The sequence below is a fragment of the Dama dama genome, chromosome 9 (assembly GCF_033118175.1).
Source record: "Dama dama isolate Ldn47 chromosome 9, ASM3311817v1, whole genome shotgun sequence".
NCBI lineage: Eukaryota > Metazoa > Chordata > Mammalia > Artiodactyla > Cervidae > Dama > Dama dama.
In genome coordinates this window covers 50098973-50112993 of record NC_083689.1, presented here as the reverse complement: position 1 = coordinate 50112993, position 14021 = coordinate 50098973, and the positions used below count along the sequence as shown (strand labels likewise).

General features: G+C 51.9%; 1 protein-coding gene across 1 annotated transcript in view; it reads right to left on the bottom strand.

Annotated features, from left to right (window-relative positions):
* Positions 1–627: 627 nt before the first annotated feature.
* The window catches only part of TGFBI (transforming growth factor beta induced), a 33898-nt gene continuing 20504 nt past the window's right edge, over positions 628–14021 (bottom strand). Inside the window, exons 8-17 of the mRNA XM_061151345.1 lie at positions 11334–11546; positions 10359–10496; positions 9617–9762; positions 8650–8786; positions 7687–7817; positions 5218–5342; positions 3633–3735; positions 2970–3049; positions 2009–2033; positions 628–1265 (exon numbers count right to left, since the gene is read on the bottom strand). Of these exons, the coding sequence (XP_061007328.1) occupies positions 1225–1265; positions 2009–2033; positions 2970–3049; positions 3633–3735; positions 5218–5342; positions 7687–7817; positions 8650–8786; positions 9617–9762; positions 10359–10496; positions 11334–11546 (1139 nt within the window). The 3' untranslated portion in view covers positions 628–1224. The remainder of the gene's footprint in view (positions 1266–2008; positions 2034–2969; positions 3050–3632; positions 3736–5217; positions 5343–7686; positions 7818–8649; positions 8787–9616; positions 9763–10358; positions 10497–11333; positions 11547–14021) is intronic.

Here is a 14021-nt window from a genome sequence, read left to right as displayed (position 1 = left end):
AGTCCCTCAGAGTACACGTGGATGGGCCGGCGACAGGCAGTGACATTAGCAGATCAGTGAGTCTCTTCCCCATGAGAACAGGACCTTGTCTGCTGACCAAGCCTAACACTCACATCTAAGGAATGAAGGCATGGATGACTGTATTGGATGACATGTAACGGCTGTCTTTCCCAGACGTGGAGCCACACTGGGGAGGGGCTGTGTCTACTCTTCCACAGCTCTATCCCCAGCAGCACCATCTCTGGGTTGTTGGGTCCCTTAAGTCAGCCTTGGCCGAGTGAAGTGGGGGAGGGCAGGACCATCCCAGTCTCCAGGGAAGCGGAACTCCCTTTGGGAAAGACACTACAAAAAGGCTCCCAGCTGCCCCAATCCCGAGCAGTTCCAGACAGCACGGTAAGAATAAGGATACTTAACGCTATGCGAGTGTGTTATAAGAACTATGTCCTTTCATTCTCACGGTGGACCTATGAAGTCGATGCCACGGTCATCCCCATAGCCCATCCCTCAGGGCTTCTCGCCTAGCTGCTCCTGGTGGGATTTTAGTGGGAGGAACGTCACAGCCCCAAGAGACAGAATTCCAACCCTGTGAATACCCAGGCCGGCACACTGTTCCCATCCACGTATGCATATGTTTCTGTGGCTTTATTATTACAAACACACCATGGCTCTGCCACACCCCGGGACTCCTGAGCTCCGCGTGCTCACCGACCCTCTCTTTTCTAACTAGACAGAGTCACACAGAAGGGTCCAAGCCACATGGAGGCGCGAAAAACATTTGACAGAGCCATTCAACTCATAGCTTATAAGGATGCCATTTCTCCAACTGTGAAAGAGCTTTACAAACACCGTGCCACGTGGCCCTCGCGACGCTGGATGGCCTGATTCATGCTTTGTGAGCTTCAGAAACTTTGGCTCCCTTTTCCAGTGTACGTGGCACAGGCAGGAAACGCCAACAGGTCCTTGCTGGAAGTCAACGTCAGGCAGTGACACCCAGGACTCTGCATTGCAGTGCGCTAACCGCCATGTTTAGGGGGTAAAAATGAAAAGTCTCATCTCTCACCCTCCTCCCCCCACCCCCACCCTCCCAAGGCTCAGATCTCATTATGGTGTGACCCATGGACATCAAAGTGTGATAATTTGGTTTCAAAAACATTCAGTCTCTTTGGCAAAATGAGAGAAAGTGGCAGGGAGCTGCTGAATGCATTCCTCCTGCGGTCCTTCGCACTAGTGCTTCATCCTCTCTAATAACCGCTGATAGACAGGGGCTGAAAAAGAGACATTGGAGAGGTAAGGAACGTGCAGACTTCCCACGTCTGTCTAGGACACTGTCATGAGAACCAACAGCCTTCCTCTGCCACCCTCTCCTGCATAGAGCAGATGCTTTCTGGTTTGTAAAACTTCCGATCATACTCAGTGATGATTGGAACTGAGGTATTCTCCACTTCCCAGCTTGGGACCATATCCTCACCAAAGGCTCCTGCCAAGCCTTCGTGCAATACTCCCAGGTTCCCAAAGCCAAAAACTCATATCAACCCTAAAAGGTTGGTACTCTTATCATCTCCATCTTATGGAGAAGGAAACCAGGGGTTTGTGTCTGACCCCAAAGGCTGTGTTTTATGGCACCATGATAGTCTTTCTACAGACAGCAGATGACAGGTTTAGGCCTGTTTAGGGGTAAGACTCGGAGAAGGCAATGGCACCCCACTCCAGTACTCTTGCCTGGAAAATGCCATGGACGGAGGAGCCTGGTAGGCTGCAGTCCATGGGGTCGCTAAGAGTCAGACACGACTGAGCGACTTCCCTTTCACTTTTCACTTTCATGCATTGGAGAAGAAAATGGCAATCCACTCCAGTGTTCTTGGTTGGAGAATCCCAGGGACAGAGGAGCCTGGTGGGCTTCCGTCTATGGGGTCGCACAGAGTCAGACACGACTGAAGCGACTTAGCAGCAGCAGCAGGGGTAAGACTTACACAAGTCTATGAGAACGTCAAACCCAGACCAGACTTACCTAGTTTCACAGAGGTCTGTGTAGCCTGAAAGAAAACACGAGGTGTCAAGGTTTCTAGTGGCAGTTATACCTACACTTGCTCATGGCAGTGGCTTTGCCTATGGCCATCCTTACTTAGAAAAAAATGGTGGGAGTGAGGAAGAGGAAGGGGAATTGTGGAACTGCTAGGCCCTGTGGAGTCCCAGAGCCAGGCTTTCCCCCAGACTATCATCTGGACCTTGGGGAGCTAGGCCCACACAGGGGGTGGGGATCACACATAGGAACTTTGGGCCAAGAACCCTCCTCAGGGAGGACTAAGGAGACCCCCCTCTGTCCAAACATAAAGTGACATATTCCAGCTCCAGACCTTTGGGTTAAGGACCACCTTCTGCAGCCTTGTGTGTTAAAATGCAAACTTCCTGCAACACACCCCATATTCCCAAGAGACTCCACCTGACCCAAAGCAGCAAGGGAGCCTGCATGGGATATCTGGACAAGCTGGGGAGCAGGAGAAGCAGCATAGAAAGTCAGTGAGTCTCTGAGAGGGAGGTGGGGCTGAGGGAAAGAAGGCAGGCTCTTCAAGCTGGCCCAGAATCCAGAACCCACACCACTGCCCAGCAGAGTGTGCTGGGCTATGTCACGGAAGATGGAAAAGATGGAAGAGTGACCTGGAGGCCCAGGCTCAGAGCAGGCCAGCCCACTATCAGGGAAATTCAGGATGGGCTGTCCTTGGTTAGATGGATTCTCACCAGCTGCAGCTTCCCCTCAGACAGAGGCTTGAAGGCCTGGGCTGTCACCCACAAAGGAAACAGACTGCCTGGGTTTTTATTCCAAACTCCCCACAGGCTAGAGCTAAGGATACTCCAATGGGAGTGGGGAGAGCCCTGGGCGGACAGCCAAAGGAGACAGGAGAGTCCCCTCCATGGGCCCGAGCACAGGACACAGCTATTCAGGCCAGGGGCCCACAGAGCTGGCATCATACCCTGGAGAATGCAGATGCCTGTTTGAAGATTTCAAGTGCAGAGTCTGCAAGTTCGTCGCCTCGTTCCTGAGGTCTGTTGGCTGCAGATAAAAGAAAAGACAGCTTGGATGAGAGAGAAATGATTAGCATGTCATTCATAACTGCCAGGACTGAGAGGCACTGTTGGGTCTTCTGGCTTACATCCTCAGATGAAGTCTGCCTTCATAATGTTCCTTAACTCGTGGAGGAATTTAGCCCATGGGGAGAGAGCTCAAAGAAAGGTGAATGCACAAGTGAGGGGAGAGGCTGGGTTCCACGGTAACTTGGTTGGAGGTTCAGAGAGCTCAGCTGGGGCAGGATGCTGTAGGAGGCATGTGCTCTGACCCACGTTCAAGCACCAACATGGGAAAAACAACTGGACTCTGTTTGCGTGGGGCTGGGACAGTGAGGCAATTCAGCAGAGAGGTATCTCTCCTTCAGTTACTGGTGTAGCACATCTGAGCCGGGAGCTTCTAAGTCACTTTTCAACCAGACCCAGCCATGCTGTTCACGGATGCTCAGTCCGCATGTTCCACATTCATTCTCATCTTTGCCGAGAGCAGTGTTTCTACTGAGTGCTAACAGCCATGTGCAGAGACAGAGCAGTGGCAGGCTGAGTGGGGATGTGGTCCTTTAGGGCCTTACCTGGAGGCTGCAGGACACTGGAGATGGCGTGGACCACACCATTGGTGGCCATAATGTCCACCTCAGCAACAGGTTCCTTATTGACAGTCACCACGTTGTTTTTCTGGGAGAAATAGAGACAATGATTGTTGAACATGAAGCCTGTTTATCCCATCCATTCTTCAACCAAGCAAACCTTTACTGAGCATTTCTAGACGCCAGATCCTATGCGAACCGCTGAGAGCACTCTGGTAACTGGAATAGACCCTGCCAGTGATAGACTATTGGTTTAGTGGGTTCAATGTAGTTATTTATTTTAAACTTTTAATTTGGTGCTGCAGTATAGCCGATTAACAATGCCATGATAGTTTCAAGTGAACAGCAAAGGGACTCAGCCATACACATGCGTATCTATTCTCCTCCAAACTCCCCCCCCATCCAGGCTGCCACGTAACACTGGGCAGAGTTCCCTGTGTATACCGTAGGGCCTTGTTGTGGTGGGTTCAATTTAATCCCTTATGCGGACTCAGCACAGTGCAACTCACAAACGCTCTTTTGTATGACTCACTCAGTCCTCACAGCAGTGCATGGGGAAGAGGGAGATAGTAAGGCCCCACCTGGCAGAATGGAAAACTCGAGAGAGGCCAAGTGCCACCTTTAAGCTGAGGAGGAGGACAGCTGGGGACAGAAGCTGGGTGTCCAGCTCTGGGGGGAGGGCTCTCTCCACTTTTCCTCCATGTCTGACTTCAGATTTTCTCACAAGGTAAATCTGCCTCAGGCTTTCCTGAAAGACCCACGAATCAGACCCAAGGGGGACGGGGGAAGTGAAGCCAGAGACCGACAGGACCCTGACACCCCAATCCAGGTGCTGAGAGACTCTCAGATAGGCCACAGAAGTCACAGGTCAGGCCGTCCCCATGCCCTGCCTGCCTCCCCGCGCTCCAGAGAGAAGACGACGAGCACAGGGGTGGCTGGAGGCCAGGAGAGAGGCGTGAGGAGCAGAAACTAAGCTGGCCACATGCTGCAAGGTGGTCTGTCCACAGGGTGGGGCAGGGGGGCGGTCAGTGGCCTTGGCCAGGGTAGGCAGGGAGGCCCCAGCAGCTTCAATTTGAGGTAGGGACCCTCTGAGGTGGCTCCAAAGGGGAATGGGTATCATCAATGTGCAGAGTGAGTGAAGGGGCACAGATCAAGTATCAGAAGAAAAAGCCTCTTTTTTTTTTTTTTCTTCTGGGCTGGTTTGGTTCATGGTACAGCTCAGTGAGGCCCTGGACTTGGGGGTGATGGAGTGGGAATGGATCTTTCAAGACATGTAAGTCATTGCTTATCAGTTCCTTAAGGGGGGCGGTTATATTTAACAGCTTCTCTCAGATGCCAATCAGATGCTTTATTCCCCTGCAAATCTGGAAGAGCTTATTCATGTCTAAGCACGATCTCCCTTAATTTCTTTGGAAGACTCTTTTTTCTTTTCTTTTCTGAGAAAATGCACTCAGAGATTCAAGATGCACCTTAAACACAGTGTGTGTCTAATGCCATCCTAGGGATGAGCTGTGTCCTGGAGCCCCAGTGGCAGGGCACTGCCAGCATTTTAACTGTCACACACACTCACTGAGCTGACTTCCAGCTTGTCGCCTTGGAGAGACTTCAGCCGCACCAGGGCCCCGATGCCTCCGCTGACCAGGATTTCATCGCCAACATGGTATTTCAGGATGTTGGCAAGCTCCTTGGCATTGCCTGCAGGTGTGTGGGAAAAGAAAGCAGAGTTAATCCTAAGGCTGGTAACTGGTGTGGTCAAGGAGGGCCCAAAGGAGAAGATGAAGGTGGTCACCCTGTAACAGAGAACCCCCTGTCCAGGTAATAAGCACTTATTGAGCACCTACTGTTTGCTCAGCCCTTTACCCCATCACTTGCATAATGATCAGGGGAACAAGTCATATGATGGTGGCCATGAAGCTACCGGTGCATTTGACGGGCTGCTAGGTTAAGTACATGCTTCTGCGATGCTGAGAAGGAGTTAATCCATACTCCTCTATGAGTGTGACTCATGTTTCCATGACTAAATAGTTACTTGGAAAGCCAGGGGTCTTTCCAGCACCAGCATCTGAGACATTTCATCATCAGCATGGCTCCCAACAGTTACAACACAGTAGTGAAATGTTTACACATTCTGCCCTCAAATGCATATTCAGAGACGGCTGTTTCCTGAAGGGAGAACTTAAAAAGAGTCAACAGCTGCAGTCTGGAGGAGCTATGGAGCCGATGAGGTCAGGGCCGAGGGGGGTATACCTCCATGGCGTCCCTCCTCATCACGTCTCAGCATTCCTTCCAGCCTACATCAGCTTCTCCACCAACTGGGGAAAGCAGCCAATTGCTCATAAAGGTGCACAGGCATTTCCCCAATTAAGTGTGGGAGGCAATTCTTAAAGCCGCCAGCTGTCCTTGCAGCTTCGTCATGGCCTCCCCAATACTCATATTACCAGCCAAGTGGCTGGATACCCCCAGGGCTCATGGATGGCTATTTCCAGCATCTTGAAACTGAGAAGAGTGGAAGCTTGAAAGCACTGTGGGGAGTTCACTTGGTTATTGCCGAATCCACATGAGGGCCATGGGATGGAGCCATCAGGTACCAAGTGATTTCCAAACACCCGCAACTTGGAGCTGACAAATTACTCTTCCACAAAAATACAGCCTGGAGGTGCCGAGCCGAGCTGCTCCTGGGGTGGGAGGGATCTCCTTCTTTCGAGATCTCTAACATCTGGGTCAACCTCGGACACCTGGATGGGCTCCACCACCCCTCAGCATGCTGGGGTCTAATCCTGCCTACAAGCCGGGGGGAGGGCATGTTGGGGAGCCTTGCCCAAGCCCTCCCTCAGCTCCTGCACAACTGAAAATGAAAGGCAAGCCGAGCAGGCTGGGCCACCTGGGGAATATTCCATTCCTGCTGAACAGAGAGAGAATGGAAAGTTTATGTTCAGAATGGACTCCTCTCTCCTCCGGAACACTTGTCAGCACCATAGACACAGGCATTCATTTAGCAGTAAAGAAAATTGAACGGGACACAAACTCAGTTCGCAGCTGCCAGAGCTTTCTATTCTCCGCTCAGGAGTGGGGGTGGGGGGTAGGTAGAGATGATGTATGCCCCAAAGTTTGGCCGAGGTCTTTCCTCCTCTTCCTCCTCCTCCTCAGGCTCACCTTTCTACGGTGGAGGAGAAAGCTGGTTCCCAGGCACGCATCAGCGTACACACTGCAAGCCCACCCCACCTCCCATCATCATGGCCGTTATGCCATTACTGATGGGGGACACGTGCTCAACACCACAGGCAATGTTTATTTAAACCTCCCAACAATCTAAGCAAGGTATTCTTACCACTCTTACTTTTCTAATGGGAAAACTGAGGCCCAGAGAGGCTAAGCAATTTGTTAGAGGTTACTTAGCTGGTAAATGCCAGAGCCAGGGTTTGACCTGCTTTCAGATAATCCGGGAGCCCAAGCTCTTAACCACTAGGTTGTCTCTCAAACATCCCAACTCAACTGCTCAGGGCCCTGACTTCATGAGCAGGTTCTCACAGATCTTAAAAGGGAAGACATGCCCTGCTGATTGGGCTGGTTGTCACCTACCCTCAGTTCCTTTCTAACTCTTCTCCATCTTGTTCGCTGCCCAGACAGGCTGACCGCCATGAAATGCATCATTCAGGCTCCCTTGTTCTCATGCAACCAGCTGCCAGGAGGTTGCTGATGGAGGCCGGGGCACCTAGAGGCCCCCTTGCCATGGCTCTGACCCCAGCAGCATGTGGCTCCAGTTGCTGTCCTGTGCCCCTCATCCGAGGGTCTCCCAGGTCATGCCCTCCACCAGTCACACCCTTCCTCAAGCACCCCCAGGTCTGCGGTGATAAATATCAAAAGGTATCATCACCCCTTTGTATCATCACCCTTTCCTGGTCCCTTAACCGTACCCACACCTCTGCAAATAATCTTAAATTCCTTTCCGTCAAACCCTTTGCCAATGGTTTCCTGCTGGAATCCTGACCGATATGGTTACGTTAGAAAAGATGACAAATGTACTTAGGTGGGTGTTTACCCATGAGTTTGTTCAGTTCTCCACGGGGCAAGGCTTGGAAGGCTTCATTGGTAGGAGCGAAGACCGTGTAGACTCCTTCCCGGTTGAGGGTCTCGGTCAACCCTGCAGACTGGATGGCGGCCACCAGCATGCTGTGGATACACACATGGAACCCGTTACCTGCCAGTGGGTGGAGGAGGTCGTCATGTGCCCGAATCCCGCACAACTGTGGGCAGGTGGAGCCCAGAGCACTGGCATTCACACCCTTGCTGGGTTTTGTACAAACAGGGAGCAATCCCAGTCTGCATCTCCTCTCCATAAATGCAAAGCTCAGAGAAAAGCCATAAGTCATCAGCCAGAGGGGGGAAGGAGGAAGGGAGAGGTCAGAGCAGGACTAACCTACAGACATCAAGCCACAAGGGCCCTGGGGGTGTGATTCTGGGGGCTGGGGGGTGCGGCAAAGGGTGGGTGGTCTCCCAGGTTCTTATGCAGGTGGCTGAACTCAGCGGCAGGAACCACTCAATGCCACCCAGGGGCGAGTGAACAGGTCAGAAATGGAGGGAGCAGTGCAAGGAAACAGTGTCACTGGGAGTCTGGGAAGGAGAGGCCAGGAAACTGCTAGGGCCTGGAAGCTGACACTTCACAGGGCGACTCATTATGGGTGCAGAGCCAGGCATGCTCGGCTTCCCTGGGACTTTAAAAGGAGAGTGGGATGCTTTCCTTGAACTTGGGAATAAAAGTGCAGCCCCTCCCTGTTCCCATGGACTTGAAGATTACCCTCCAGAAGCAACCCTTCTTCTCAGCCTAAGCTTTCAAGGTGATCCCACATCCTTTCTGAATCCCGGGCCAGGGAGGTCACATCGGTGCACAGCCAGTGTTCATTAAACCCCCGAGGAAGTGGGAAGCTTGATGGACAACTGGCACCCAGCGTCCTGCCCTAGCGTGACCATGTGGGAGAAATCCCCTGGGGATAGGGCCAGTTACCTGAAGCGATTGTCCCCCTTCAGGACGTCCATGACAGTCCCCATTGCAGGGGTCAGCACCCGGTCCATGGTGAACAGGGTCCCGTACCTCCCCCTCTTGTCATGGGCTGCAATGCAGCTGTTCTCAATACACAAGCTCTGTAAAAGGGGCAGAGAAAGGCCAGGTTACCCCCCACCCAAAGCACCCGATTTGTTCAGTGCATATGCTGGTGGCTTCATCCACAGAGATCAGTGAATATATATGGGGTGCAGCCTTAAGAAGAGGATAAAAGAATGTGCTTTCTCCAAGAAAGAAAAAAAATAAAAATGGTGTTCCTTAAGGTAAGAAGAGCCATCGAGGCCCCAAGAAATTTACAGGCAGGGCTCATAACAAGATGATTGTGCGAAACGAGAGGGCCGTTGACAATGATCAAATGGAGTGACAGAGTCTACTGGTCTATTCATTTAACAAGTGACAACCATCTTTAGCCAAATGGTGCTGGCTGGTCCTGAGCAAGGGCTGTTGTATTATACTTCCTGTTTGCTATGCCAGGGTAATAGGTGGGTTTGAAGGAGAGAAAAAACAGTTGAAGAGAGAAGAGAAGCTTCTGGATCAAGGAGGGCTGTGTGGTTAGTTCAGGCGACTTCTCTTCACAAAAGCTAAGAAGGATCCAATCCTTCCATACCTCCTCCCTTCGTTCATCACTCTGGGGTCAGGGTGGATAGCTGCTTACCCAGCCAGGCCAGCCAGATGTGCAATTCATTCCCAAAGTCCTCCACAAAAGGGGGTTAAGACACTTTTGGCAAAATCCCATTTTGATACTTTGATATCAGATATTCTTTCTAAAATTCCTTCCTTCCTTATTAGAAACTAGTTCTCAGGCAAGCTCCTACTTACTAAGCACTTTTGTTTTTTTAAAACACTAATATAACTTCTATTGCTTGGAGCTGAGATAAAGAAAGAGCATGATTTAGGACCCAGAACTTACATTACGATAAACGAAAACTCTCAGTTTCTTGCCGCCCAGAGTGTCCAGGGTCTGTCCGTGGTACAGATACTTGGAGGCCAGCTGATCTTTAATCATGTGGTTCAGAAGTAAATTCTTTGTCCGGGCATTAATGGGAGGGGTTCCATCTGCAAGAGAAGGCGTGGTCAGGCCCAGAAACTGACTCTGAAAACAAAGAGAATCAGAGACCATGCGGCAGAAAGACTGATCCCCCTTTATGGAAATGGAGATTGAGAAATCCAGCAAGGCTGCCAATATTCCTTAACATCTGGCATCTTCTGCGAATTAAAGAAAAAAAAAAAAAAAGTTCGAGATCATCAAGTGTGTTTGGAATTTTGCCCTAAGAGGGAAGGGAAGGCCTGGACACAACTTGGCCCTTCTCTGCCTTCCCCATGGCCAGGGTTCAGCTGTATCCTCACTATGACCTCCCGACTGTCACACTGGCAATCGACCTCGCAGAGAGAATTACAAGGGACCACTCTGCTCTCCTGACAGACGCACACTTCATCTGAGGCCCAGATCCCCACACGCATCCACTGCTCTGCCAAACGAAACAGCAGCACCTCTTCACTTTCTGGTGAAGTCACATCTGCTTTCGGCTGAGCTGGGTGGAAGCAGGAACAGTCCACGGGGAGTCATAAATCGGGCAGGGTGCTGCAGAGGTGACAACAGAGGGGCGGCTGCCCCCAGGGACACATGTGCCAGGCTGCCTTCCCCACGATACCTTTGAAGACAGAATTCATGGGGGCCAGGAGGGTCAACCGCTCATTTCCGGAGAGATGAGAGCCAAGGCCAGCTTGTCTGAAAAGGTCAATGGCTGTGGAAACATCGGAGTCTGCAGCCAACTCAAATAGCGTCTTGGCTACAAGGAAGGAGAAAGTGGGTTCAAAAGTTAAAAGTGCTGTTTTCATTTACCATTCATCCACCCCAGAGTATGACATACATCAGCAGGAATGTCATCTCTTGAGTCAACAACCCCTCTAAAACGCTGCTGGGGCACAGAAGGTTTGTGACATCAGGGGAATGGTCCCCCAGAAAACCTTGCTGGATGGGGAAGTGCAATGAGGCTCAGGTGGGCAGGGGGCCTCTGTCCCAGCCCTTGGTCAGGGTCCTGTCTGCTGCTGGGGAGGAAGAAAGAACATGGTCTGTGCCATGGCTTCTGAAGAGCTAACAATGCCAGTGACCACACCCATGGAAAGCTTTCTTCTGGGTTGGTTTTTCCCCTGTGAAATCCTCTCACTTCTTAGGCATAGAACTCCCTGGAAATCCAAGATGGCACAAAGATGCTGAATGGAACCCAAGCCAAAGTCCACTCGCTCTTTTCTCCCTGGGCCAGTGACCCTAGGATGCTTGAGCACAACTGAGAAAGCAAATGCTCTGAGGTCAGCAAATGGCCCTCTGTGCCCAACCAGAACAGGTAGAGCTTCTGAAAGGCTCCGTGGTTGAGCCTCCCTAGACACCTTCCATGGCTCTCCCCTGCTCACAAGATAAAGCCTGGACTCCCAAGCCTGCAGCTCTAGATTCTTCACAATCTGGCAAAACCTGCCAGGTGCCCAGGCCATCTCTCCTGGGATGCTGTGAGCCAGGTGCAGGCAGGGAAACATCTCCCAAGATCCCTGAATTCCCCTAGGCACACCACCATGGGTGGCACAGGGGACAGTGGACTGAACAGGCCCAAGGCCCCCGAGGCCTGGCTCACCTGAGTCAGGGATGAGCAGCTCGTCGATGAAGTGGATCACCCCGTTGGTGGCCAGGACGTCTTTGTTGGAGATGATGGGCTTCCCGTTGATGGTGAGCATGTCCCCACTGCAGCCCACTTCCAGCGTAGTGCCCTCTAGGGTCTCCAAGGACAACCCCGCCACAATGGCTTCGGCACACATGGCCGACTTTAGGATGTGGTTGTTGAGCAGATCTGGGGGCCGCACAGGGCACAGGTCAAGTCAGTGCTGGCCAGGCTGATCTCAGGCATCAGCTTGCTGCATGCCCACAGCTGGGAGGATTCCATCATCTCTAAGGCTAACAGTCAGATGAGCCTGGGGCACCACATGGACTGGATCCTTCTCCTCCTTGCTTCCTAGCCTAGCCTCTAAAACTAGCTCGGGCTCAGTGGTCAGACTGTCTGAGTTCGAATCTCACCTCAGCTACTTAGCGGCTGTGGGACCCTGAGCAAGTCACTGAGCTTCTCTGAGTCTCAACTTCCTCACTGGTCAAGAGGAAGCACGCACAGCATTCATCTCTTAGGGCTGGTGTAAGGATGACATGAAGCTGAATCTAAGCACCCAGCACAGTGCCTGACGACAGAGTATACGCCCAACAAATGCTAGTGATTCGCTTCTTAGATGGCTCTAGTAGTAAGAACCTGCCTGCAAAGGCAGGAGATGTAAGAGACGTGGATTTGATCCCTGGGTAGGGAAGATCCGCTGGACGAGGGCATGGCAACCAACTCCAGTATTCTTGCCTGGAGAATTCTACGGACAGAGGAGCCTGGCGGGCTGCAGTCCACAGGGTCACAAGAGTCAGATGTGATGGAAGCAACTCAGCACACAGCACACACCTGAACTTCAGGGTGAATTCTCTCATGTGTATCTGAACCACCCCGATGGAAAACCTCAAATGTGTTTACCTTGGGATTTTTTTAATCTACTGGCCTTTCATAAAAATGAAGTGTGGTAGGATAAGATGAAAAACTGTAGCATATGAAAGTTCTGAATTATCTGAAGATCTTGTTTTTGTTTGTTTGAACCCAATCCCCTGGTGGCTCAGACGGTAAAGAGTCTGCCTGCAATGTGGAAGCTCCGGGTTTGATCCCAGGGTCATAAAGAACCCCAGGAGAAGGGCATGGCAACCCACCACAGTGTTTCTGCCTGGAAAGTCCCATGGACAGAGGAGCCTAGCAGGCTACAGTCCATGCAGTTGCAAAGAGTCAGACACGAGTGAACGACAAACACAAACACAAGGGTCTACCCAGTTGCTGTGATTTGTGAGAGGCTGGGGATGGTGATCAGTAAGCCATGGTCTCTGCTGCCCCACCCACCCCCTCCAGTAAATCAAAAATAGAATCGTGCTTGTTCAAGTGCCACTTCAGCGTTCGGGCAGGGGCTGGGGGTGCTCAGGCTCCAAGGTGCCGTGGACGGAGATGTGCCCCAGCCCCTGCCAGGCAGAGATCGTTCTAGGACTGAGGGTCACAGGAGTCCTCTGTCTTGTGCTCTCAACACAGAGGCAAGTTTCAATGTGTCCTGAGTGTGGGAACCAAAACCACACTGTCACACACAGGAGGAAGCTCTGAGGCCCAGCACAAGTGCTGAAGGCCATGAAGGCCAGCACGGACCCGCTTCAGCCAGTGGGGAAGACAAGGGACTGCAAGACCGCTATGGGCATGAGGCCTTGGGGATTGGGTTTCTCCAGAAAGGAAGGGAAGGCTAGGGTGGGGTGGGGGGACATGACGAGAGGGTGAGCCAGGCCAAGGCTGGAAGCCAGTCTGCCAATGGGCACAGCAACCCAGGGCCACCTCTCACCTGTCTGCTAACCCGCTGATAACCAGCCTTCTGTAAGGTGGACCGGGACTGCCTGCCTCCCCGCTTGCCACCACAGCCCCTCACACAGGCCCTGGCTTTGAGCAAACAGTTTCCTGAGTGGGAAAAGGCAGGAGGGCAAAAGGGGTAAACCTGGGGTGTTTTCTCACTTTATAAGAAGGTGTTCTGATACTTACAAAAATAAAAAGGTACTTGGTACAAAACATGTTTTAGGCAGAAAACAGTTCTAAATAAAAAGCTAAAATGATGCAAAGTACCCAAGTCCCTTCTCCTCGGAAGCCTTCAGGACCCTCAGGTTGCGGGAGCCGCCCCCACCTCCTTACCTCCCGCCATTCTCATCCCCATGACCTTGGGAGCATCTCCATCATTGCACTCAGCACATCAGATCCCAACGACCTGCTTTTAAGCCGTCACACCAACTAGACTTAACCTCCCCTGACCTGGACCGCATTCACTTTGGCAGCCTGGATTCCTGGCCCCACAATGTCTGGACACAACAGCTCTCCCTCTGTGCTTTCAGAAATGTGCCCTTTCCCATCCCTGCAGAGCTGCAGGGAGAATATTTTACATTTATGGGGTGTCTGAAATGCATTAGGCATTTTATATAGCACATTTCAAAGGTGGGTTTAAATAGATTCAAAAGAAGTGAAGTCATCCCTGGATTATATTTGGGAGGAGTAAGTGTGGTTGGAGGGTTGGGGTACACAGGGGGCCGGGGGCCTACTTCCCTTTGTAGGGAACTCGGGGACCCGCAGGCAGTGTCTCAGGAGTCCTGGAGTTGGGGGGAGGGTGGCAGAGCCTGGCCTCCCCTCCTAATCTCCCACACAAGCTTGGTCCTTCACTCTCCTCTAGGA